The sequence below is a fragment of the Tyto alba genome, unplaced genomic scaffold (assembly GCF_018691265.1).
Source record: "Tyto alba isolate M040663 unplaced genomic scaffold, T.alba_DEE_v4.0 Super-Scaffold_27, whole genome shotgun sequence".
Lineage (NCBI taxonomy): Eukaryota > Metazoa > Chordata > Aves > Strigiformes > Tytonidae > Tyto > Tyto alba.
Window position 1 is genome coordinate 12,210,784 of NW_024881301.1, and position 26,285 is coordinate 12,237,068.

The 26,285-nt window shown below is 38.3% G+C and overlaps 1 protein-coding gene across 1 annotated transcript; it reads left to right on the top strand.

Annotated features, from left to right (window-relative positions):
• Nucleotides 1–248: 248 nt before the first annotated feature.
• Nucleotides 249–25,393, top strand: RAB12 (RAB12, member RAS oncogene family). The gene is made up of 6 exons (XM_032987704.2): nucleotides 249–731; nucleotides 13,747–13,807; nucleotides 21,795–21,933; nucleotides 22,495–22,584; nucleotides 23,534–23,638; nucleotides 24,162–25,393. The coding sequence occupies exons 1-6, from the start codon at nucleotides 485–487 to the stop codon at nucleotides 24,273–24,275; spliced, it is 756 nt and encodes a 251-aa protein (XP_032843595.2). The 5' UTR covers nucleotides 249–484; the 3' UTR covers nucleotides 24,276–25,393.
• The last annotated feature ends 892 nt before the right edge of the window (nucleotides 25,394–26,285 follow it).

Consider the following 26,285-nt stretch of genomic DNA (forward strand, 5'->3'; position numbering starts at 1 on the left):
CGCGGGACCGGCCCCGCTACCGTCGGACTCCGCGCCCTGAGGCGCGGGGGCGCACCCCCCCCCCCCCCCCAAAACTTTCGGGGAGCCGCGGCCGGCGCAAGCCCGGCGGCAGGGCGGGGCGGGGCGATGGGCGGGCGGGGGGGGATGGGCGTGGCGATGGGCGGGGCTGGCTGCCGTGCCCCGCCCCCGGCACTGCGGCGCGGGGGCCGCGGCTCCGGCGCTGTAGGGGGCGCTGCGCGGCCCGGCGCGGGTTGGGCGCGCCGCTCCCGGCGGCAGCGGCGGCAGTTCCGTTCCCGTTCCCGTTCCCGTTCCTGTTCCCGTTCCCGTTCCCCTCAGGCCGGGCCGGGCGCAGGGGCCGGGCTGCGGCCGCGTCTCGTCCTCGCTGCCCCCTCCTCCCCCTGCCTCGCAGTCGTCGGCGCCGGTGGCGGGGAGGGCGGGAGCGGGGAGGGAGCGCGGCGCCAGCGCGGCGCCGCATGCGTCGCTGATGGAGCCGGGCTCGGGGCTGCTGCCGCAGCGCAGGGCGGGGGGCGGCGGGCTGGACCTCGGGGCGGGCTCGTCGGGAGGGTCACCAGCGCTCTCCGGGGGGCAGTCCCGCCGCAGGAAGCAGCCGCCGCGCCCGGCCGACTTCAAGCTGCAGGTGATCATCATCGGGTCGCGGGGGGTGGGCAAGACCAGCCTCATGGAGCGCTTCACCGACGACACCTTCTGCGAGGCCTGCAAGTCCACCGTGGGTAAGGGAGCCCGCCGGGCCGCGCCACGGTCCCGGTCCCGGTCCTGGACCTGTCCCGGGGGAGCGGGGTGTCCGAGCCCTGGGCCCGGCCGTGGAAACGCGGGGCTCAGTGTGGCGGCCGCCTGCCCTGGCCCCTCTCCGGCCTTCCCCCTCCCGCATGCCGGCCCGAGGCTTTCCCCTCAGGGGCCTCCCAGCCCTCGTCCCCATCGGGGTGCGTGGTGGTCCCCGTCCCCTTCCCGCCCGGCCTCCCGCCCGCCAGAACGGCCTTGCCTCCCCCCGGGTGGGTTCCTCGACTGTGGGCTGCTTCGCGGTGGGAAGCCCAGGGGTTCATGGCGAGGGAGCCCTTGGGTGTCAAACTTCCCAGCTCCTGATGGAAGGAAAGGTCGCGGAGGTCCTAGTTATCTTTTTCAAGTTTTGAGAAGGTGTTGGGTATCCTGTTTCAGCCTTCCTGGCGAGCAACAGAAAACACCGTGTAAAAAAAAAATTAGGGGTGGTTGGTAAAACAGGTTATTGTGCTCAAGTCTGGGGTGTTGCATGCAGGGAAACAGAAGTATTTTGGGAGTTGAAAAGTTGCCCAGTGTGTTTTTAGTGTAGTCGATGGGACTTCAAATGCTCCTCCAGACCACAGTCTGATTAACTCCATGTTGCTGCTATGCCTTCATCCAGAACCCCCTCATGATGTTAGATCTGTGGAAGTTAATGTTTTGTTTCTTGAAGAGTAGTACATCTTGAGCATGCTGTGTGTTTTGCTCCTCACACAACTAACTGGAGAGCAACCTCCTAGTTCTGTTAGTATGCTGTCTTATTCATGGTTTAGTCATCTGTATGAGTCTTGGAGGTAATTTAAGGCCTGCTGACTTTTAATACACAAATGTGTAAAGGGAGGAAAACAAGCTAGTTAGTCTGCATTGTTATTAGAGTCCTATCCTTGGAGTCGGACTCTTGAGTATTGCAGCAAAGCGGTTGTTAAGTCTGTGTCATTGGAAAATATGTAATTGTAGCTTGGAATGTGAGGAAACTTATGGCATCTGATGGAAAGTGATTGTATTGCCTTTTAGAAGCTGAATTATTACTATCCAAAGCTTCTTCCCGTGACAATACACAGTTACTCTTACTTTAGTTTTAGTGCGTATTTTATCACTTGTTTCATTCTTTCCTAGAATGTAAACATCTAAATCTGGTAGTGCAGATTAGCACTGTTAGTGTTGGTATGTTTTTTGTTTTGAAGTTGGTAACTTAACCTTGTAGAAGTTAGAAAGGCAGTGGTAGAGAATCAGAGGCATTAATCCTCAAGTGACATGTTGTAATGAAGAAATGCTAATGGCTTCTGTAGATGGACAGATTTAATTAAATAAGAGTTACAGCTGAGGAAGTAGAACTAATAGTGGAACTCATTCTTTATAAATTCTATGTATTGTTTTGGACTCGCATGCATCTTCTTTGGGTTGACCTACATTAAGGGTTCCTTCGAGGCTGGGCTGCTCTCTGTAACTGGGGCTAGTTTCCTCATGTGGATCTTTAGAAGTGAAAGGAGGTGCTCTGGACCCTGATCCAGACTTCCAGGCTCATGCCTTGTAAGCAAACCTGATTTGTTAGATAACTGAGACAGTGATTGAAGCAGAGAAGCTTCCTTAGTTTAGAAAAGAAACAGGAAATAAATGGTGGTATACTGCTAGACAGAAGATTACGTAATGTTTGATGTACAAAGTGTGCCAACATAAAGCAGCATAGGGAAGTCAACTTGTGCCAAAATACATGTAGAAAGACTTGACAGGAATGGCATTCTTTCAAGGTCCTCTGACTAAACTTGAGAGCTGTTGAGATTCCCCCAGATCCTTTGACTGCTAAATGAAAGAGGTTTTCACAGTCAGCTTGCACCATGCTTTTTTGCACTATAGATTAAGAAGAAGTAACCTCTGCTATTTCCATTTCATATAGACTGAAAATAACTCACACTCCAAAACAACCTGAGGTCAGACTTTGATACACAGTTGAAAACATAAAGCTCTTTCCTTGTTGCCACTTACTGCAGTGGTTTTCAAGAATTACAAGTGCAGGATATGTTCTGAAACATTGTTGAAAACCCTGTGACTGATCTAGTTTCAGAGGAAGTTACGTAAACTGAATGTACCTTGAGATGAAGTTTGAAAAGGCTATGCAGTGAAACAAATAACTAAAATTTGTTGTACCTACCTTATGTTAGTAAAGCTATATTTTAAATGGAATGCTAGAATACATACTTACTCCCTTACCTTGATATTAATGGTCTCAACCTTACTTTTATGATTTTATACTAAACCTGTGGAAGTATAGGCCAACCAGAACAACATTTAGCACGTTAACCTTTCATATGAAGATGTACAGGCTACTCGGAGGTCTTCTCTGACAGTGGAAGAATTGCAGATATCCAGAAACTTTGGCTGTCTCCTATACCTATGTGCTGTTTAGGATAATAACACTCTGTCATTGAAAAGTGGAGTGGTCCCACTGAAAAGGGAGGTGTGGACTCAATTAAGAAAGATACAGTATTTTAATGCTAATTTAAGAAGACTACATTGCCAGATTGGTAAAGTAAATTCTATAATAAAAACACATCAACGTGTCTTCAGTCTCATCTCAGATACTGAATTTCTTTGAAAATGTTCAAAAATAACTTGGCAGATTTCAGCACATTATTCGTAATGGCACACAATGTGCTGTTGATCTAAAATTCTTTTGATGTATTTATTTTGGGTATGAAATTAGTTGCATAGAATATTGTGTCTACTTAATCTGCTATTTACACAGTACTGAGAATACTCAATATGCTCAAATATTTACTGACTTTTGCCTGTGATTGTCAGATGAGAAATAGATGTTGCTGTTTCCAATTTTATGTGCTCAGTCTGAATGTTTGTTCTTACTATTAGATTATAACTTACTTTTATTACTTATTTGGGCAAAGAAATTGTTTTTAGAAATGATCCTTTGTATCTACAATGATGTAAAACTGGTCTCTTCATGCCACTGTTAAATCCAGAGTGGTTAAGATAACTTTTTTTCTATAATGGAATCAGGCTCGTGCAAGGGTAGTATTAGCATCATGTTAGCTTTGTCAACAAACATACAGTCTTTCTTTGAAAATAAATTTTGATCTCTTTTTAAGATTTGTTGTCTGACCCCCATACACCTGCAATATTCACCCAGGAGCAGAATCCAAAACTATCACTTGGAGGTTTTTCAGACTCTTGACAATTAAAACCAAGTATGCCAAATTCATCATGAAAAAGGATGATCTTTCCAAGGGTATATGGGTAAATACTCATTGCCACATTTGTCAGAAGATTCAGAGATGGATAGTGAAGGAAGAGTGCTTGCCTTTGCTGCTTACCCCACCCCAAGTAGTTCATATTCCCAAACAAATACATCTTAATTAAGAGCTCCATAGTGGTGATGTTATAATTAATATATCCATTTTTTAAAAGTGTTATCTCACCTCTTTTTCATCAGAGTCCCTTTATTTAATAGTCAGAGGCCTCTGTTTTCTTCCCAGCATCTGTCCAACTACTGCTCAGTCTCACAGTTGTCTGTCCTACCTGCATCCACCAAATCGTAGCTCATTCCCAGTCTCTTTGCTGTTTTTCTTCCCTGACAGATGTACAAAATTCCTGTACTCAGCAGTATTTCCTGTCCATCTAATGTTGCCGCAGGCATTACGCTTCTCTCTGGGTTTTAATCTCTGAACCTGAGGTTCCTGCTCACCCAAACCTGAGGTCCTGCATTGTCTCACCTCTCGGGCAGCTGATTCTCCTGCTCCAAATCAAGTTGAGCTCCTCAGCTTTTTTTTTTTTTTCCACATGCTGGCTAAGTATGTAAAGTTTCTAAGGCCTAGTCTCATCCTTCAGCTCATTTTCCACCAGGTCTGAAAACATCCCAGCAACAAGGCCTTGCCTTTGATAATATCAGAGCAGTTTGGGTGCCTTTTCTCAGCTACTCGCAGGAAGCTACAGTACCACTTGTAAACACTAAAGCTTCCTTCCATCCTGGTTTGCAAGCGAAATCATAGGTAGAGCTACTCAGCTAAGTTTGTAATGAGAAGGTTTGTTGTGGATCAGGGTGGGAACGTTGTGACCTGTGATCTCTTCTGGACTAATTGTAGTCTGTAGGATCCAGATCAGTGGCATGCAAATGCACTGTGGTGTGAGACTCCTTTTACTTCACAGCAATGCTCTTTGACCTTGTCTCACCTTACTTTGATGTTAGTATGAAATGGCATGTAAAGCTGGGAGCTCATTAGATTTACAGAGCTCAGTAGCTGCTGCCTCTAGGCAATCTTTTCATTATCAATTCTTTTAAAAATGCTTTCTTAAAATTATTTTTTTAAATTTTAAGAAGTCCTTGCAAAATGCTTAATGTTCATCAAATAAACAGTAGTAATGGTGAAAAAGTTAGGTGTATCTTTTACCAGAACAATCTCAAGTAAGGCAGCTTCTGGTTTTAATATATATACACACATATATATGATATATATACATATATACAATTATATATATACATACATATGTTTGGGGTTTCTGTTACAATTCAAACCCTTTCCTCATTCTCTTTATCCTTAAAAAGTGTGGACTAACAACATAAATATTAAGTTTCATTCCTGTAAGCTTGTCATATAACATAATTATATTCACTTAAAAGTATCAGCCTATTAATTTTAAAAGTATCAGTTGGTCATTTTTCAGAACTACCCTTTAAGTTGCTCCTACGTTCTTTAGTTACCTAGTCAGTATTTCTCAGAAGCACTGTAAACGTGGTATGTGTGGCTTACCAACCATTTGAAAAATAATTTTTCAGTAAATCATAATAGAAATTATGTTTTAAAATCAAGTTTAGTAATTTGATGTAATCTGAAATTAGCAACAATCTACATAAAATTTTCAGAAAAACATCCTGCATCAACGAGAAGAACATTTATCTTTTCACTACATTTGGATGTGCCTGTGGGCTCTTTCTGACAAGTGTAATTAATTTTAATTTTTCTTCAAAGATTTTATTCCCCCCCCCCCTTCCATAAGGTAGCACTGAAAACTTAGCTGGAGTGGGGAGAGGGGAGAAAGTATAGAAATAGATGTTTCTTGCTTTACCACATCATGACAAAGTAGCAGTAAGATGTCCTCGCTTTATATCCAAAATCAGCTCTGTACTTGGACTGAGAAATTTTTGCTCTTGTACAAGAAAAAGAAGACCGTTCTGATCAGTGATAAGTATTTCTGTGAGAATTGACCCTTCTTATCTTCGCATGTCCAGGGTATTATTACATATCTGTTGTCAGAAATTGACTTTTTGGCTAGTGCAGAATAGTGTAAATAAAGCAAATACCTCATTAATGGTGTGTGGCAATTAGTTGACAGACTACAAATAGAAGAGAGCAAGAGGCTGGAAACTTGCACAGAAAACAATTTTGTCTTACACAGAACCTTAAGGTAATTGGGGAACATGTATAAACCTGCCTTGTTTGTCTTCAGTTCTGTAACTGTAAGTTTAGGAAATGCAACTTGTAAGAGAAGCCTGTGTTCCCTGGAAGCTGCCTTTTACCTGTAGGAGCAGTGTTGTCACTTGTAAACAACACCAAGGACTGCGGCAGGTGAAAGCACCTGGCAAGTCATTGTTTGCCTTGGATGTGTCCACCAAGCCTATTTTACAGCATTTGGTGTAGTCAGCAATTGGTTTCTAAGCCTAACCATTTGGATCCTCATAAAGTAACAAAACTGTTCTAATTTAGGAAAACGTGGTAGGTAGATGATATAAATTGTCAGGGTTCAGGAATAGTGTTTTGGGGAGGTATGGCATTTTTAATTAACAAGAGGTTGAGAAGAAGAGTAGATTTGAAATGGACTTTTTCTTAATTTGTAAACTAGATGTTAACTTCAGCTGGTAGAAATATTCAGGTACTGGGTTATATCAACACTACAGAACTGTCAGAGTATCTTGTAGTCCCTAGTCAGTACATATATGAGAATACGCAAGTAAAACAGCAGGCCAAATGAAGAGGCCACTTGAATGGTGTCAAATGGGGAGTTTAGTTTGCAAGGAAAGTGGAATGCAGCTGTCAAACTCAGTCCCTGCTGTGAACAGCTGAGCGTGTCAGTAGCAAAGAAAAAAAAGAAAGTAGGGCCACATGATTCTCAGTTACGGACTTTCTTATTTATCAGAGTTGTGAGCTTAAATGTTCATTTAATGAAAATAGTGCATGCATTTGCACTGTGGTTTTAGCTAAACCATAAAATGGAAGAGACAGACTTTTTTAGAGCGCCTTTCATCGCAAAAATCCTGAAGTCTTCATAAACTGACTTCACTGGGCAGTCTTAAACAAGAAAGGGGTTTGGGATTCCCAGTTAAGATTGCAACTAATTAACGGCACATAGCAACACTTTTACAACTTACTTCTTCTGATATCCCAAGGAGTGGGAAACTCAGTACCCCAAACAAAATGTTAAATTCAGTCTCATTTTGAAATAGATTCTGCCTTTTAAGAGTCTGGATAGTGCTGCTCATTAAATAAGTTTAACTTTTCTTCATATTCAATTTTCTTTTCAGGTCAGGTAGCTGTAGACCAGTAGCTTACTATGTTTTCCTGTTCTGCAATCAGAAGTTTTGAAAGTAAGGCTTGTTCAGGAAGTCACAGAGTCTCATTCCTCCCAAGCTCCCCTTCTACCTCATGCTGTTTATCAAAATTTTGGTGCATGCTTTGAACTTAGTACCGTTAACTGTGTCAAAAGCCTAGCTTTTGTGAAAGGCTTTATAATTTTACTGGTCACAAGAATGTAAAGAAATTATAACTTCCTCTGTTCTCACTGAATTTGAAAGTACCAAGAATCTGATATGTTTAGAATCTGTATTTTGGACATTCAAAAATTACTGACAGTTTCCTGAAAACTCATTATTATTATTACACCTTCAGAATTTAGTCACTGCATGTATATTACCTTTTTTTTTTCCCCTGTTGTTAGTGTATCTATTTCATTCTGGTCTGTAGCACAGTTGCCAGTTGAGATATGGGCACATTTTTATTTTAGGCAAGCAGTCTCAAATGTCTGCATGTTAATCGTTCTAGAATTACGCACTGAAGCTTTATGGACAACCTACTTTACCTGCCTCTCAAATAATCCCCAAACTGACTGGTATCTGACTAACACTTAATGCTTCCAAATCTCTTTTTTAAATCTTTAAATTTATAACACGCATTTTGAAAGAGGTATTTCTGCTTTACTGTGTTTTAAAATTGATTGCATGACCTACAGATTCAATTAAAATAAGATACAATGTTTTGGGGGTTTTGTTTTGGTTTTTTTTTCTTGAAACAGTTTTTATAACCTTCCCTTCTCTCCTCCCATGTACCTTTTGTTGTTGCTTACCTCCTCCTCCAAGCAAGATGGCAGAAATCAGTATCAAAGCTATTGAGCATCTTTTCATTGACTTCAGTACTTTCTGGATAGGTGCAAGTATTGTATTGTATTTAGTCACAGGCCAGGACTAACAAAGATGATTCTTACCTCAAGAATCATGTGACCTCAGTCGTCAGTTGTAGCGAAAGTAAGAAAATTTGTCTCTACATTGCTGTCAGATGTCCAAATTAAATAAACCGTCATAGTCTTTGAATGATGTCTGTGATGGTTATTTAGTATATAAACTCTGAATTTTTAAACTGATTGTGTTTCTTTAAACACGGTCTGATTATTTTTCACTGATTGAATTGCTTTGATGCAAATCACTGATAGGCCTCTGAAAATTTAATCTATTGGAATTGATTTTAGTTGGAGGGTTTTTTTGGTCCTCTATTTGAATCTGTTTTCCCAGTTCCTCCTTTAACTTCATTATCAGGAAATCTTGGCCTCTGAAGGGTCACTCTGTGCATTAAACAAAACAGATTCTACTTCCTTTTTCTGCCACTTAGACAAAAAACCCCCAAAACATTGAAAATGTAAACGCAAAAGGCATAGTGAGAAGTTTCTTCACTATTTGTTCATTTCTAAAAAAATTCTTTTAGCTTTAAAGAGAGAGGCTAGATCCAGTTGTGTGTGTTTCAGTTTGTGATTTAGTAGATAATTTTTAGTTCCTGTTTGGGGAAAGAAATTAATATATTACAATCTGTTCTGGGCTAAACTTCCTTTTTATTGGATTTCAGTCTCAAGTTTGGAGCAGTGTCGTTTGGTTCAGTGAGAAGATATGTCATCCTCACCAACTTGCACTTATCTAGAACTTCATTAGTGCACTTCTATTTTGTGTGTCTGTTCTCTTTATTTTAAGGCTGTTTAATTTTGAAAGGAATGCAGACAATTTGCTTATCTGTGTGTTTAATATACTTTTTAAAACCCCTTCTATTCTACTAGCCCTTTGATTTCCCTGGAAAAAGCATAGTTTCAGTTGAGTGCATGTTGTAATAATATCCTCATTTGCATGAAGCATATTTTTAATCATGTACTAGTAACAAAAGCAGTGTGCTTTGTATAAAATTTTTAAAATCCTTAACTAATAATCTTACCTTATTTGACATATATTTAACCTGCAGGGAAAGGGCAGCCACTCATTTGCAGTTTTAAGTGGTAGGGCAAGCTGAATCAGTATAATTCGAAATGCTTAATAGATGGCAAATCAGAAACATAAGCCAGAGGCTAAGATCTGTACTTTTGTGCCTTTTCCATTAGTTCTTATATGTATATGTGATGTGTGTTTGGATTCCTGAAAAAGGCCTTTCCAGAAAAAAATGGGGGTCAAAATCTGATATCCAAAATGCATACCTTTAATTCATAAAAAAAGAGGTGGTGGTCTGTATTTACTCAGGGTGTAAGTGTAATAATTCTAGAAAAAACTGAACACGTTGATTGCCTGTGGTCCATTCAAGCCTGATGTACAGAGAGGAGGCCAATGTTTTAATGGGAGGGGAGACTGTGATAAGCCTTTTAGTTCTTCTCACATCACTGACCTGGCAAAGGGAACACTTCAGTATGATCACAAGCACATGCGCTTGTTGGTTCCGTGGCATGTGTACATTTGGTTATTCGTTGACAATAAATTTGCTGGCAGGCATTTAAAATGCTGACTATGTAGCATGCAAACCAGCAATAGTTTGTAGGTGTAGTAGCAGCTAAAGAGAGTCTTTTAAAATCCTTTCTTTTTACAAGTTGCGTTATTCAGATTTAATGCAGTTGTCAACAGTAATTATTGATTCATCTTGAACTAGGTATAAAATCGTGCCTTTGGTTCTATTTGCATAATTAAGGACACAAGATGCTTAAGTGACTTGTGTTGTCTGTTGTTGACATCCTTTTAGGGGATACCCACCATACCTGGAGGTGCACAGAGGGGAACACGTTGGTGTAGCTGTGCAAGTGGAAAGTTACGCCAGGGTTAGTAAGTCCTGTCTGTCAGTGCACACACTCAAGAACACCACTGTGTGTGCAGCCACGTAGCTTTGAGACTGGAGCAGCCTCTGGTGACCTTGAACACAAAGCAAACACAATTTTCATAAACTTGGGTGTTAGTTGTGGTTTGGCATCTGGCTTAAGGGAGTAGTAACTATGCAAGGGCTACCAGTATCATTACAAACAGTGTGAAACTTGGAAAAAAATCTGACAATTTGCCTGTACTTAACAGGTCTTAGAATTAGGTTTAACAACACTGAGAAACACCTATCTTGTTTAGTGCAACTGTTTGTTGAAGCAAGGATTTTAAAGAATTTATCAAATATTGCTGGTGTCAACAGTGTAGTATTACAAAACATTTCTTCAAAAAAAACCACAGCATTTTCTAAGAGCAGATTTAATACCTTCTCTATCTTGTGCTGAATAAAGATGCTTAAAAGAACTGTTTGCAGTTATTTTGCTGAAGAATGGGAGTTTTCAGCAGTTGTTCTAAATCTTCTGTTCTACAGCTGCAAATGTAAAGAACATATAAGATTGGCTTAGCATACGTGAATGGAAGGGTGCAGTTGTCTAGCTCTCTGTATGACTAATAAGTATGTGTTACCAGTAATAGTGGAAAGGGTTAGTTTCCTGATTGACTTTCAGAGAATATTAACCGTGTTTCCTCTTGTTTTTAATAGCTGTAGCAATTGTATGGATAACAAAACTTTTTAGGTATTTTTGATTATGTTAATCAAGTGAAATTTGTTTCACTGAACTTTTACTTAACTTGAGATGATACTTGAAGTGGAAAACAAATTATTGTGGTTGTGTTTTAATTAAATTACTAATTTGTATGTAAACTCAAAGCACTAACTTTGGCAGGTCTATGGTGAAACATGGTATTGAAACCTGACAGGTTTAGGAATTTGCTTCTTCATGTGCAAAAGGAAAGTTGCCAGATTTTTTTCTTTGGTATTGGCAGACATGAAGCTTTTAGTATTGTGTTGATGCTTGCAGAGCATTACTAATTATAAAAAGCAGTTGAGCAGCCTTTGTTTAGTTCTGGAAAGCTGTCTGACTTAAGTGTTAAATGATTTAAACAGTTCTGTAGAAGAATCTGCTTTTCCAAAACTGTTACTGGTTTGCATTGTTCGCTGCAAAATTTAACAGTAGGGAAATGTTTCATGGTATGACTTTAAGATGATTAATAGAAAGATCTGCCTTTGAAATAAGAATGCTGTTGACATACTATTTATTTTGAAACCATGTCTTCAATACATAGGCTTCTTTCCACTTTGTTTCATTCATATGTTGTGCCTTCTAGTTCCAGGAAGTCCCTAGTTGAAGATTTACTCTATTAGAACAGTTGGATTTTCTCTCCATAGTTCACTATTTATTTTTCCTTTTAAAAAACACAAAAGCTTTTTGTTCCTTGGTTTGTGTAAGACAGCAGTGTATAACTCACTTCTGTAAAAATAAGAATGTTATGTTGGTGGAGTTGGTGAAACTTACATGAAATTCCTTTGATGGCTTTTATTACACAATTTTGGACCAGAGATGGTTTACACTTCGGGGGTTTTTGTGACAGTAGGGCTTCTTCTTTACACAGCAAAGCCACCTAACAGACTCATTAATAGAACATCAGTAATTACAAGAATTCTTATTTCCCACATTTTGTTTAGTAGAGCATAGCTGGATCATTTCACTATCTTCTCTTTTTACACTAACACAGATGGTTTTTCAAAAGTGTAGAAAAATGTTTCTTAAAGTTAGGATTAATAAATGCTCTGAAATTTTAATTTTTTTTTCTCAATTTGCATATGAATACTTGAAAATTGCCATTAAAATTGTAGACTATATAGTACAAATCAGTTCAATGATTTAGCTCCTGTGTTGCCCAAGAACCCTACTGGGGTTTAAATGTGATACATTTTGGTGAGTGACAGATAAGCATTGTATGTCCTGAATAGCTCTCCAAGAATTGGTGAATAAGTGTGCTAGACACTTCTAAGCACATAGAGGAGAAGGACAAATGTTGTGGTGATAACCAATACTTTTATCACTACATAATGTGCAACTGCAAGCTGTTTGAAGGGATTTTTGTTTAGGAGATTGAAGATCATGATCCTTCCATTTATTTAGTTTAGCTGAACAGTGGCAGCCTGCTTTGCAAACAAAAAGTAGAATTGAGTGTATTCTTTACATATCAATTAGTAAAGTATATATAGTTTTTATAAAACTTAGTCCCTTTTCCCTTTTATTGTTTTATACCAACAACTTTATCAACATAACTATCTTTAAAAGCACTTCGAAATAAATGCCAAGTCAACAACGCATAACTGGTTTTCAGGGTGTAAAATGCATTTTTTTTTTTTTTCCCCCCTACCTAAATTTTCAGGAGTTTTGAAAAGCTTTATATAGGGGCCAAGTTCAGTCCTTTCTGTCGAACTTACAATCTGGTCTTGACTTAACAATATCAGCAGGGGACACTCAGTTTGGTAGACATTAGGAAAATGTGTAGTTTTTGTTAGAGAAAATACATTTTTTTTTTTCCTCTTCACTTTCATCCATATATTTGGTATACAATTGTATGTGAAATAGCAAAAGTGTTTCCAACACTATGCTTCTACACTTCTATGTGAATTTAAGTGTACCAGTCTGAACTATGTTCTCTTGTCCTTTTATTTCCCCATTTTTGATTTAGCACTGTTAGGAGGGATGGTGTTCAGAAGAAAGAACCGAAGCAAAAATCATAATACAAATGTATACTAAAATGAACAGGTTCACAATCTACAAATGCTATGATATTCTAGGACACTTATACCCTGAAATATTCTTGTAGTTGAGGTGGTAATCTTTTGTGGCTAGGTATTGTCTGACCATAGTGTGTCTTATGTGTTGATTGCCAGCATTTTTTTTTTTTTTTAATAGAAGTAAAATCTTTCTGTATAACAAGGTATTCATGGTCCTATCTTTGATGTTTAGCATGCATTTGATATATGGGTAGAGTTTTGAGATGATAGATAGAAGTGCCATACAGGTATAAAAGAAATTTTAAAAGTCAAATACCCTCTCTAAATCTAAGCAGTTTGCTAATATACATTTGCAGGAATATTAAGAATGACAGTGCTGACAAACTTCTTCATAAACCAACCACAATTCCAGCACTTCTACTAAAATGTTTTACAGATGCTAAGCATCTAGCCTGGAAATCAGATGTGTACTGTTCCCACTTCACAGAGGGCAAACCCCAGGCAGAGGGATTGGTTTCGCTCCATGCCTGTAGGGCATCTGTGCCAGTAGGAAGTAGAGCAGGCTTGTCCTTGACAGTCAAGGTGAACAGGGGAGAAACAAACATACTGTGCCTGTTGTTTTACTGTTATGTTGGGTTTACCTGCTGCTGGAAGTGTTGCACAAAGTGGAAGGTTTATGTTGTGATGCTGCCAAATTGGATGGCTCACAGGCTATATAGCATTTGTCAAATCCCCGTGATGTTCCTGAGATGACCCATAGTGATGCAAATCATTCTGCTTGTTCAGACTATTACAAGTTGATATAAAGGGAAAAAAAAAAATTACACCCTCGTTACTTTTGCTTCTTATTCCTACTTTTCTGTTTACTGTATTTTATTTATAGGTGTTGATTTTAAAATCAAAACAGTAGAGCTAAGAGGAAAGAAAATTAGATTACAAATCTGGTAAGTAAAACAAATGTGCAACCAGCAGTATGTTTTAATTTTTATGTTCTAGCATGAATTAATATGCTTGTCTAATACTATTAACTGTTATAAGCTGGTTTAGCTCTTTCTGTATTCTTCCTCTCCTCAGTTCCCACAAGACTTCAGCAAAACCAAATAGCTCTTAGACTTTTTTTGTGAGGGTAAAGGAGGAGAAGGAGAGAAAAGTTAGAAATAGGACATAAATGTAATTACTGAAATGTTAATGAATCACAGAGGTCTCAAGCCCTTTTCCTAGAAGGATGGTATCACCTACACAAGAAAAAGAATAGGAGTTCTACAAACAAAGAAAGGTGACTGTGTTAAATAGACACTAGAGAAAGTACATTTTGTTTTTTTATTTTCTGGACTGTTTAAAACTGAGCTTTATTGCAATGGCAATTATAAAACAACTGTGAAGTATTTTCTAAACTGTTTTAATAAAACTTGGTGTCGGAAGTGCTGTTTCTTTGACACTATATTAAATAACTTTAAAGTGAAGTGCATTCAAGACTAAGTAAATTATATCCACTCTAAACAGCACTGAGAAGTAAAATGATCCCATGCAGATAAGACTCTATACCTTAACTGGTACCGATGTTCTACTACAGAAAGCTCAAAATCTGAGCTAAGCTTTTCCTTTCTGGAGTAGGTTACATGTTTCCTGACAATGATTCTCCATGTCAATGATTAATACAGTTTTTATTGTTTAGAAATTATTGAGCTTAAGAGCTCCTTCGTTTTACAGAGTAGTACAATACATAAACATTGTTATGAGAGAATAAACCAGCTATGTTCTATACATTAATCTTATATACTACTTTGTAGAAGCTTAACTTTGGTTTATTAACAGTGCGTGATGCATAATTGGCATTGTAGTTAAACTGTTAGAGCTGCTAACAATCCATAAAGGGGAAATATAGCTCTAAATATACTCGTTGTTACACTTTGGGGATATTCTGGTGGTTTCTCATTCTTAACTACATGGATGCAGTGAATTCAGCTTACTAACTCCTCTTGGCAGGTCACCATCAACTCTGTTTGTCACACCATGTGTCTGTCTTGCTTCCCTCTGAGTTAACTGCTGCTTCATCTTTGGTATCATCAGTCACCTAACACTTGAATGTTAGTGGCATGTCTTCATCCATCATCTGTCCCTGTTTGGAAACCTGTGACCACAAGGCTGGCAGTTGAGCCAGCAGTTAGCCAGGGTCTGCTGGAGCTGACAGAGGTAACAAAAAATTCTGATATGGAGATGCTACTGTACACCTGATACGAATTCTTGCTATGAAATATGCTAAGCTTATCAAACAATTTGTTCATGTTGAATAAATACTTTATATGAGAGACTTTTGTTGGAAAAGAGATGTTTAAACCATTATTTTCCACATATTGAGAATATGCTAGTAGGATATAGGAAACTTTAAAACTAAAAATTGGTAGGTTGCTCAAGTGGGACTGTCACTCCTGTGTGAAGCCCTTCTAAAATGGTGGAGAAACCACAATGTAAATAGATAATATTTTTATAATAATATGATAAAATCCATGAGCACAACATCCTGCTCTGAAGTGTCACTTCTCTCCAACACTGGGTGTTAAAATGCTGCTGTTATACTTAGTCATTAAAACTGTCTTGGTATACTTCTAATTTTTTGGAAAAGCAATTTGATAAGCACTCCTTTTGCTAATTTATCCTGAATTATGTTGTGTATGTTGGGCCTATTTATAAACTCTTATTGTCATAGAATCACAGAATCATAGAATCATTTAGGTTGGAAAAGACCCTTAAGATCACTGAGTCCAACCATTAACCTAACACTGCCAAATCCACCACTAAACCATGTCCCTAAGTGCCACATCTTCATGCCTTCTAAATGCCTCCAGGGATGGTGACTCAACCACTTCCTTGGGCAGCCTCTTTCAATGCTTGACAACGCTTTTAGTGAAGAAATTTCTCCAAATAGCCAATCTAAACCTCCTCTGGCACAACTTGAGGTGGTTTCCTCTCATCCTAATAATTTCTACTTGGGAAAAGAGAATGACACCCACCTCACCACAACCTCCTTTCAGGTAGCTGTAGAGGTCGATAAGGTCTCCCCTCAGCCTCCTTTTTTCCAGGCTAAACAGCCCCAGTTCCATCAGCTCCTTACTGTACTTTCAGTTGTTAGATTAAGAGAGGAAAACAATTCACCAAGTCAAACACTCAGAAGTTTAGAAATACAGACTTAAGTTGCATGGCTGATTCTAAGTCAGTCTCCTTTCATACCTACGTAGAGACAGAATTAAGGTTGCCTTATACTTCCTGGTAGTCTTATATACAATGATTAAAGTAACTTTACTACAAAAAATTGTTTTATTTGTTAAACAGATAATTTTTAAAGTTTATGCTTATCTGTTTTCTTAAAATGACTAAGGTTATGTTTAGAAGCATCAAAGTTTGATTATTTTTTTTAGTCATCTGATGATTTTACTTCAAAAATCAAGCAAGAATGGTTTAAAAAAAAAAAAGTCTAACTTTCATATTTTTATTGTCATTGGACTTGTCTCTCTACTGGCCATTCAATCAGCAGAGTGTTCTCCACAGAGCTCTACCACTTAAATTTATCAAAAACCAGCAGTACTGTGTTACATATATCAGGCAATTAGGTGTGCAGGATGTCCTTCTGAAGGCAGTTTTCGCACCTGCTGCTGTTAGCAGACTAGCATACAAACTGGGTTTGTCCCCCATATTCCTTTCACAATGGGATGCTGTGTGCTAAGGATCACAGAGGTGTCTGCTCTCGCCTCTAGCTTACCTGTTCTTAACTGGTCCCTGCTACCTCACAGTACCTCTTCCCTTATTTCCCTGACTTTCAGTCAGGAAACAAGCCCCTGCTCCTTTGACTATGAAATGGTAGAGCAGCACTGATGACACAGAGTAGTGTCCATCTTTTCTGTGCCACCTGGAACAGTAGTACTGCCCCTTGAGCAGCCAGAAGTAGTAGATACAGTAAATCTGGTTTTGCATTGCAGTTCTTGGCTGAAACAAGCTCGTATGTTCTGTGAGAAGGAATGCACGCATGCAGCTCAGGCTGTGGGGTGCAGTAACTAGAACTACTGGATAGTGTTTCTGAGTGAATCCGAGCATCTGTGAATCAGTGCTTTTTCAAAGCTTGAAAACTAGGCCAAAAAGTAGGATTTCCACGTTTATGCTTTGAAGCATAGGTGTGCCGGGAGTGGCTCGGCAGGACAGTAGGGTGTCTGACTCTGTCCTCCCACCTGAGTCATCTGGGTGCTCAGCTGACACAAGCAGCCGTCACTTCTGGCTTCCCCTCTGAAAGGACCTGGTTGCTGGAAGCTGTGATGCCCTGCCATTGTGCCCAGTTTCTTGCTGGAGAGCCAAAGGGACCCTCTGGAAATTCTACAGGCTTAATGCCCAAGGAAGGCAGTGACCTGGCAAAAAAAAAGCAGTCTCGATTTGCTGCTAAGGGTGGTTTAAATTGGTGCATTCTCGTAAAAAGTTCACATTCTGCCAGCTCAGTGTTTTTTAATGGGCAGTTGTTGTCTTGGAAATTCTCTGGGTTTAGGAGTAGTCTGAGGAAAAGATCACCTGTCCTAGAATATAACAGAAGGTAGTTTGTTCTCTTCACTACCTCTGAAATAAATTATTTTGTATAATAAAAGATCTTAAATATATTTGTGTTTTATGAGAGGAGAAAGCTCAGCTTGACAAGTAGAATTAACCTCTAAAATGACTTAAAACCACTTTTAAAAATATTATAAATTCCATAAAAGCACAGAGCATGTGAAAGTGTTAAATCAATGTTAAATTTTTTATGTTTAAAAATATTTTCCCTTCTATTGCCACTTTGCACTGCCAGTCATAAAAAATTAATTAAACTTCAGAGCCAAAGATAGTTTTGAGTCTGTGCATGTGTTTGCTTCAAGCAACAGTTTTAGATAGTCACAGAGAACATTTATGTAAAACAAAATTATCCAAACCTATTTTAATTAACATCAACTGTATTTGTATTGTATTTTATGCAGTCTGAAATAGTGAGAACATGACAAGTCAGCACTGGAAAATGGGCTTTTTGTGTTTTTTATTATTTGCTTTTGTTTGATGTAATGTTTGTTTGTATTTTTGGAGTGATGTCTAGTTTCTGTTTTGGAAGCAGAAAAACAGTCAAACAGTAGGATTTTATTATTGCAGATTATAGATGGTCAAGGCGTCATATGCTGTATGTTTCTGATTGCAATTTAGAAATATCAGTGTTTTTCCATTAGAGCAATCTCTTGGAAAAAAAAAATCAGTAAAAACCCCCTGATTTTAGCATTAAAAAAACAGTAATCTGTTGTATTTTTTAGTGATGCTAAATCATTGATAAGTTGTAGTAATTTATTATTTGGACTTCTGGAGTTTGAATTAAATTGAACTGACTTATTCTATTATTTTGATGCTGATCAGAGCAAATAAAGAACTAACAGCACTTAGTATCACTCATGAAATTCATGGAGTTGCGTACTGCTAGCCCAGTTAATAATGATCATCTCTTCTTCCTGCTTTCCACTAGTGCTTCAATAGCTATCCTCAGTAAAATACTCCAGCTGCAGGAGTGTAATACATCGATGAAAACAGTATAACAAACTCAATTGCTCCAGCAGCACACATGAAAGGAAGACATTTTAAGTTGAATATGCTTTTAATATTAGCTCTGCATTAGGGGGTTGTCTTTTCTTCCTCAGTATTGGAAGCATTTACTGCACATCTTAATGAAAAATAAGATAGCATGTGGTAGAAGATGAGATTTTCCATATGAAAGATCAATTTGATAGTCTTCTCAGACTGCAGCTTATTTAGGTAGTTTGGGGTTGCATTCTAAACCTACTAATTGCAGAAATAGTTTTCCAGCTTTCACCTTACTATTTGAAGGGTAGTACAATGTTAGTGTCAGCTTAGAGGCAGCAAATTCAGCTTATATTCTTCCACTTTTCAAAGGAAACGAGGATTAGGATATCATGCTTACAATCAGAAACCTGCTGACTGGTTTCAGTTAAACTCGCTGCAGCAGTAGAGGCATTGGTTGTGTGAAGTGCCGGGAAGTCAGTGACTTAAAGCAAGGCAAAGTCAGCCATAATCCACTGTAATTAGCGTGACTGGCAGGTGACAGTCAGTGGCCATCTGGCCATTTAACATAGCAGTGGGCAGCCAGGCTGTCCATGGATGTTTTAAACTGGCCACAGCATGTGATGTGTCTTGACTAACCAGCAAGCCAGACTACAAGTTGTGTGATATTTGGGTGAAAGACCTACACGAAGGGGAGCACAGGACCTGAGGGTCCAGCAGCAGAGAGGAGCAGCAGCCTGGGAATACAGTAAACTTTTAAAGACCCTGAGAGTGTTGTGGGGTGAGGAGAGGCTGATAACACCCAGGTAGACTTGGAGACACAGCACTCAGCAAAGGTAAATGCGGAGTTGAAGGTAGCTGGAGTGGTAGAGTGTAATGTTGCGTAGTTGCCTCCATTGTCTACCCCTAGGCTTATCCAATGTGTTGATAACTGTCTTCAGAGAGGGCAGGGAGGGTAGCTGAACACTGGTGTGTTTATTTCCCTTTGGTTTTCCTGATGCATGAACTGAGTGATGTGGTAGCCCCTCTGTGATGGAGTTGCTAAAGGTCCTCAGCACTGACCTGAAGGCACAGCCAGGTGACTGAAATAGCCCCTTTATTTCTGCATTTTGGTAGGGCCACAGAGAAGAGGGGGAAGACTGGCCAGCAAAAAAAAAAAAAACCAAAACAAAACAAAACAAAAAAAACCAAACCAAAACAAAAAAAAAAAAAAAAAAAAAACCAACAACAACAACCAAAAAAAGCCACACAACTTTTTCCATTATTCTGGCCAAAGCTAGAGTTGATGCGTTCTTCCACATCAGGTATGCCCTTCTACCTGCCATCTAGTTATGTCTTCTCGGAATGATGGAAGTAAAGGGATACCAACCTTAATATGCTCAATTGGTAGGCTGGATTAGCAACAGATGGCAGAGGCAGCTCTACAAGGTCATAATTCTGAGAAGTCTGTTCATAAGCACTAAAGCAATGTTATCCATATGTGGAAAATCAACGGTTCATACTAGAATTTTTGATTTTTTTCAAGGAGTGAACATCCAAAGGACCTTTCAAAAAACAAATCTGACCATTGCAAATAAGTAATGGAAGAGGGAAGAGAAAGTAGAGTTGATACTTATATATGTAATTTCAGCTGCTAGAACTTGTATTGCTTTAGTAAAAATGCCTCATTAGTGATAAGAAAGCAACCAATTAACCATCTAAAACTGGTCTGAAATACTACTAGAGCTGGACCTTATTGAAACAGGCTACCTGTTTTTACCTTCTGTAGAGTCTCAAGGGTTTGTACGAATGTAATTCTGAAGTTCTGAGTAGAGAATGGGATTTAAATAAAAATGAAATAAAAATGGATGCAATAGGAATTTGTTCTCTTCTGCCCCATACTGCACTGCCATTGGCTTGCAGTGAAGTATTAGTAAATATTTTTCCACAATCTATGAAACAGAGGTTTCAAATCTTTTTCTGGTGGACACTGCTTTACTTTGTGAAATCACTAGCAAAGATTTGTTGCTATCAAGTACACTTGTGGTGATTTCAGGAGGAAGTTAAATACTTCACTTTTAAACCTGCTTAGTTGAAATTCTTAAAGAGTTTGTGAAGAGCAAGACAGTTTGTGCTAGTTTATTCTACTACTTGTTGTGCATAGACTTTAAAAGAATTAATTCTTCAGGGCAATCGATGTGGCATTTTGTGAACATGACTTTTTTTTTGGTAACAAGTGTTTCGGGTCTCCATTGTTAATCTCATTCCCAAATTCATCCTTCTCCTCCTTTTGTCTAAAATGTGACTGTTGAAGGGAGTTCCTTTTGAACTGTTGAGTCCCAACACACACATGCACACAGGGTTTTTTCCCCATCCACTCTTAATTTTGGTCCGTCTTTTGACTTGCTCTAACAGTGGAATTTCATAATTATCCATTGACTCTGAGGGCAGAACTCAAGCAGCAAATGCTTGATTGCTTTGGAGCATATAACTTTCCAGTTGTGATAACAGTCACATTTTAAGACTTGGGGTACACACCAGCTATTTTTTCAGTATAACTGCCAAAAATCTTCCATAAGCAAGCTTGATGGTATAATTAAAAGCAGTTCACAGCTTTTCATGGTTCAGTAAAAATAACCCTTCTGTCTCATCCACTTTGGAATATAAGCCATAGCTAGTATGGGCAACATGGTGTCACTGCTGGAAAACAGTCTCCAGTGTAAAGGCACCCTGTCTGAAATATCTACAATGCTGAAAGTAAGAGTAGAAATGTTATCTGAACACCTCAGATTAATAGATGTAAGTGTTAAAGCCAGGTGTCTACTTTCAAAAGCTGTACCACATAGCAATTGCTCACTCTTTTCACTCACTTTTGCCAATAGCTTCTACATTAGTTTTAGAACCATGACTGAATTGCTGTGATTGATCCAAAAAGACTCTGAAAGCTCAAATCATAATGACCAGCACATTGCTCATTTTATAGTTGGGTGTCTGGCTGTGCTTGATAAGCATGTATCCATTTCTTTTTTCATTTTTTCAGGGCTGTTAAAAAAACAAACCAAAAAAACACAAACCTCAACAATACAAAACCAGCTTCATCTGCTGGTACATTTTCATTGAACAGCTTCATTCTCAGACACATGTAGAACTGTTTGGTGGCCTTTCTTGGTGAAGTTAGTATGGGATAAGTAGTCCTGATACAAAAACATTTTATGATAAAAGTACTACATTTTTTTTTTCCTGAAATTCTCACATATAGAAGAAAAAGTTCAATATAAAGTGTCTAATGAGTGTGGGGGTGTTTTTATTAAAATGTAGACAAAGTTATTATGTACTTTGCAAGTTGGTGAAATATTTGTGCCAATATTTGCTGCTGCTTCTTAGGGACACAGCAGGTCAGGAGAGATTCAACAGCATTACCTCAGCTTATTACAGAAGTGCCAAGGGAATTATTTTGGTGTATGATATCACCAAGAAGGAAACATTTGACGATTTACCAAAATGGATGAAAATGATTGATAAGGTAGGCCTTAAGTATTTTCTTTTTACATGTTTGTTTGTTTTTTTTTTTTTTAAAGAAGCAATTTTTATTCCTCAACAGTACTCTGTAAAAGTTTTACCAGCATTGATATAGGATTATTAAACTAATGCCGACTAATTTTCACTGGATTCTTTTAGCCAGAATTTAACATTAATGTGCTTTTGTTGCAAATTGTTGCCTACTCGTGCTTCCTTGAACTAGAATTGTGCCAGTTAGAAGTGTCAGTGGAAATCTGTAACATTACTCATTTACCAGTGCACTGGTGAGAAAAAAAAAAAGCTTTATTTTCTGTTTGTGAAATAAGGTCATTATGTTAATTCTTAGATAAACTGGAACAGCTATTTCTCAAGTCATATTTTAAAAATGGAATTTAAAAATTGAAGTTGAAAACATTTGAAATAATGTTTGGGAAGAATGTTTTCATATAAACTCTGTAGGTGTGGTTACTTATTTAGTAGAGGGATTGCCCTTTTTTAATATTGTGTTTGTATTACAAAATCTTACATTTCTAGGTTTAGTTAATTAAGAATGTTTTAATTGCAGTATGCTTCAGAAGATGCAGAGCTTCTATTAGTTGGAAATAAACTGGACTGTGAAGTTGATCGAGAGATTACTCGGCAGCAGGGAGAAAAGGTAAGAATGGGTCTAACCAAATTCTTAGTTACTGTTAGAAGCAAAACTGCTGTGGCGTTGCTGCTGATGGACTATGGCTACTCTTGTTCAGACTGTTAGACATAAGGAGCATATTGAGAGTGGTGGTGTTCTGTCAAAATCCATATGGTATTTACTTTTTATGGAATGTGCAGTTATATGCATTCCTGCTGGAGCGTTCTGTCTTTGATCTAAAGAAAGTAAACTGCAAGTTGGCTTACACTACATTGTAGTGCAGAGGATACTCCTTTTTGGGCTCTTAAAAAGGATAACTTGAAGGCTTGAATCACAAATGGTGATATCTTTACTCAGGACATCTTTGTGAGCCTTCTTACAGATGTTTGCTTTTTTAGTAGTATTTTAGGACAGACAGGAACCCTGCTTGGTTACTTGGCTCACCTTTGTTTTCATGTTTCTTTCGTTCTCTTCCAAGAGAATACATTTTAACATGACACTCATAGCACTGTCTTGATCAGGACACTATCAGTATGGACATACTCAAACATTTTCCTTCAGCTACCCATCATGTGTTTGGAAGTGAAGCATTTTTTGTTAGAGAGCCAAGGATGATTCTTACATCTGTACTTCCCTTTTCTTCATTTTAATAATAAGGTTGAGATTAACTGTTCTGAAAAGTTCTCACTTTTTGGCAATCTTCAGCAATCCGTGTCAACTGAATACACTAATTTAACAGATTTGAGTCTGGAAAAATGCAGCACACTTTTCCAGTAAACCAATTCTAAGTGAAATTTAGCTATATGTGGCAATATTTGCTGTACCTTGGAGATTCAGGATTACTAATTGAATTAGACTTCAGTCACAGATTTATGGAAAGTTGTGGGTGGTTTTTTTAAAGGTTTTATGAGCAGTGTATATTTGCTGGCTGTTTGTGTGTTTCTTCATGTAGTTATTTTATTTTCTCTTCCATCAGTTTGCACAGCAAATAACTGGGATGCGGTTCTGTGAAGCAAGTGCCAAGGATAATTTTAATGTGGATGAAATATTTCTAAAACTTGTTGATGACATTCTGAAAAAGGTAAAATATTCAGGTGGTAGTTCCTCTGACCACACAGATGGTCGATGTTTAAATAATAATGACTGCAGGTACTTGTTGAGAAGACATAGAGGGTGAGTGCACCCAGTCAGGTGAAATTTTTGGTTAATATGTAGTGGGCATGATGTAGTCCACAGACTCTGCTGAACACTTCACTTAATAAATAGTGCTGTTGAATTTGGTAAGTATCTGGTTTTGCCATACTTCCTCTTTCCTATAACTTCACTGTATATCAGCAGCTGACTGTACATTTGCCTGCTTTCATTTGTGGGCAGTTCTGTTGTGATTTGTTGTAATTGGCTTAGGAAGTGGCTTTATCTCAACAACATTTTGTAACTTTTTTCTGAAAGAAATTCTTAACACAACTTACTTGAATGTAGTTCACTAATAAGAACCAAAAGATCCTTAAACTGAGGCTTTGGCTGACAGTGAACTCTTAAAACGAGCTCTTTGTGCCGAGTTCTATGCAGATGACTGTTTACAGGTGATTTTTCTTTTCTTTAAGATGCCACTGGATGTTATAAGAAATGAGTTGTCCAACAGTATCCTGTCCCTGCAACCAGAGCCAGAAATCCCACCAGAACTGCCTCCTCCAAGGCCACATGTCCGTTGCTGTTGACTTGTTACTCCATACAGAGTGAAAAATAGGAGCAGGAGGGTAAAGAAAGTATCTGTACTACTCTGCACTACAATCATTTGGCAGTTTCTTGTTGCACTTTGTTATTCGAGTCAGAGCTACACACTAACTTGTAAATATGCAAATATGCAATCCTGTGTAGGATTCAGCTATAACATTTAATTATTACCCCTCTCCCTCACAATGATGAAATTCATTTCCCCAGTGTTATAAATACTGTACAGTTGGTGGGGGTTTACCACCCTTTCAGTCGAGGAGGAGGAGAAATTAAATCTATACCTATTCTTGACATAAATGTTGTAATAGTTCTTTGTTATTATAAACAGGCAGGCAGAAGCTCTTCTGGTATGAAGATAAGTATATGGTGCTTTGCTAACTATTTTAAAGACAAATTTTTTAAAAACAGAGGACTTTATGTAAAAAGCTTCCATAATCAGCATTATATTTCCTTTAAATGTAGTGAAAACATTTTTGGCTGTAGCATCCTCTGCTGACTGGATTTATTGAAAAGCTAAGTTTAGTTTTTTGGCAGTCTTTTATTTATTTTGTTTAATGCTGCACCCTTTCTTTGTGTACCAAGACATCACATCTGGTGCAGATCTGAGATTGCACTCTGAAATAGCATATATAATTTTCTGCGTTAACATAAACTTGGTTGCAAGAATCATTAAGTTTCAATAAAAGAATGAAGATATATTCAAGCTCTAAAAGAAGGTATAAAAAGCAACACCTCTGTCCTAGACAAATTCTTAAAAAAAAAATTGAGATGATACATTTTCCTATGTTAAGGAATATATATGTGTCTTTGTCTGGACATCTGTAGGGTTGGGGGGAAGGGAACCTACGGTAAAATTATTTTCTTTCCTAATGGTGGAAATGACTCCCATCAAGCAAATACTGTGTTAGGTTTTTGTCTGATAATGAATTTGTGAATTATATCTTTGGTATATCTTTTATTAAAATGCACTGTTTAGTTTTAGCTGTGGTAAATCAGTAGTTACATATTTGAATAACTTGGTGTGTCCTGAATGTTGTGGTATTGAAAAACATTGTGGTCTTTCTAAACTAATGAAGTGCAAATAAAATTTTGTATTTATGAATGACAGTGGAACTGCACCTGTTATTAGAATGACAAGTATCAAATTATGGTTAAAAGGTAGAATCTGGACTACGGAATACTACTTGTTTTAATTTTGTTATGATGTCATTTTCAGTTGGACAGTTCCTTTAGGTGTAGTTGGAAGAGCAGCAGATGTTAGTTGTTCACCTTGATCACTGCTTTGTTGTGAGAGTAGCTGATGACCTAGCCCAGCTGATACCTTCAAATAGCATGTGACTGCTTGTCATGCTATCTTAGCAGGTGGTCACCAAACTATTAATTGCACTGGCAACACAAGTATGAACCAGTCTTTTTCACACTACAGCTTCTCTACTTCTCATTCTCTGGTGCTTGAACCCATTTTGTCACTTTTGCCACTCTTCTAGCCAGAACACTGGCACTGACCAATAAGGTATACCACTGACTTAAACAGCTTCTGTCTGTTTTCTGTAATGAAAAAAGACACAACCAACTGTTAGTGTTAGGGAAAAAAAAAAAAAAAAGCGCCCTTATTTCACTGACTAAGCTCTGACATTCTGAATACAATACCATGCAGGTCTTTAGCACACCTGAATTCCAACTGACAAATTAAGTAAGCATGGTTGATATTTGTGCTTATGTCTTCTGCCACCTTGTGCCTAAACGGTTTGCTTTTTAATGTAGTAAACTTACAGTTTACTATCATATTGGTAAGATAAAATCAATTTCTAAAGCACTTGTAGGATTTCTGATGGTACTGTGGGCAATATCAAGGAAGGGAAAAATATGGAAAATGAGTTTTAACTTGACAACCATTTTATTTTAGCCGATTTGTTTTTATTTGTACTTAGAAACTTGTGATTTTTTTTTTCCTGCAGTTTTTGAATTTAATAAAAATTAAGAAATTTGACTTA

What these genes read in the sequence shown, in the direction of transcription:
- RAB12 (XM_032987704.2), top strand. Translation starts at nt 485, where the DNA reads ATGGAGCCGGGCTCGGGGCTGCTGCCGCAGCGCAGGGCGGGGGGCGGC. An exon ending in GGCCTGCAAGTCCACCGTGG is followed by an intron (nt 732 to 13,746) that starts GTAAGGGAGCCC and finishes TTTTATTTATAG; the next exon opens with GTGTTGATTTTAAAATCAAA. An exon ending in TTGATGACATTCTGAAAAAG is followed by an intron (nt 23,639 to 24,161) that starts GTAAAATATTCA and finishes CTTTTCTTTAAG; the next exon opens with ATGCCACTGGATGTTATAAG.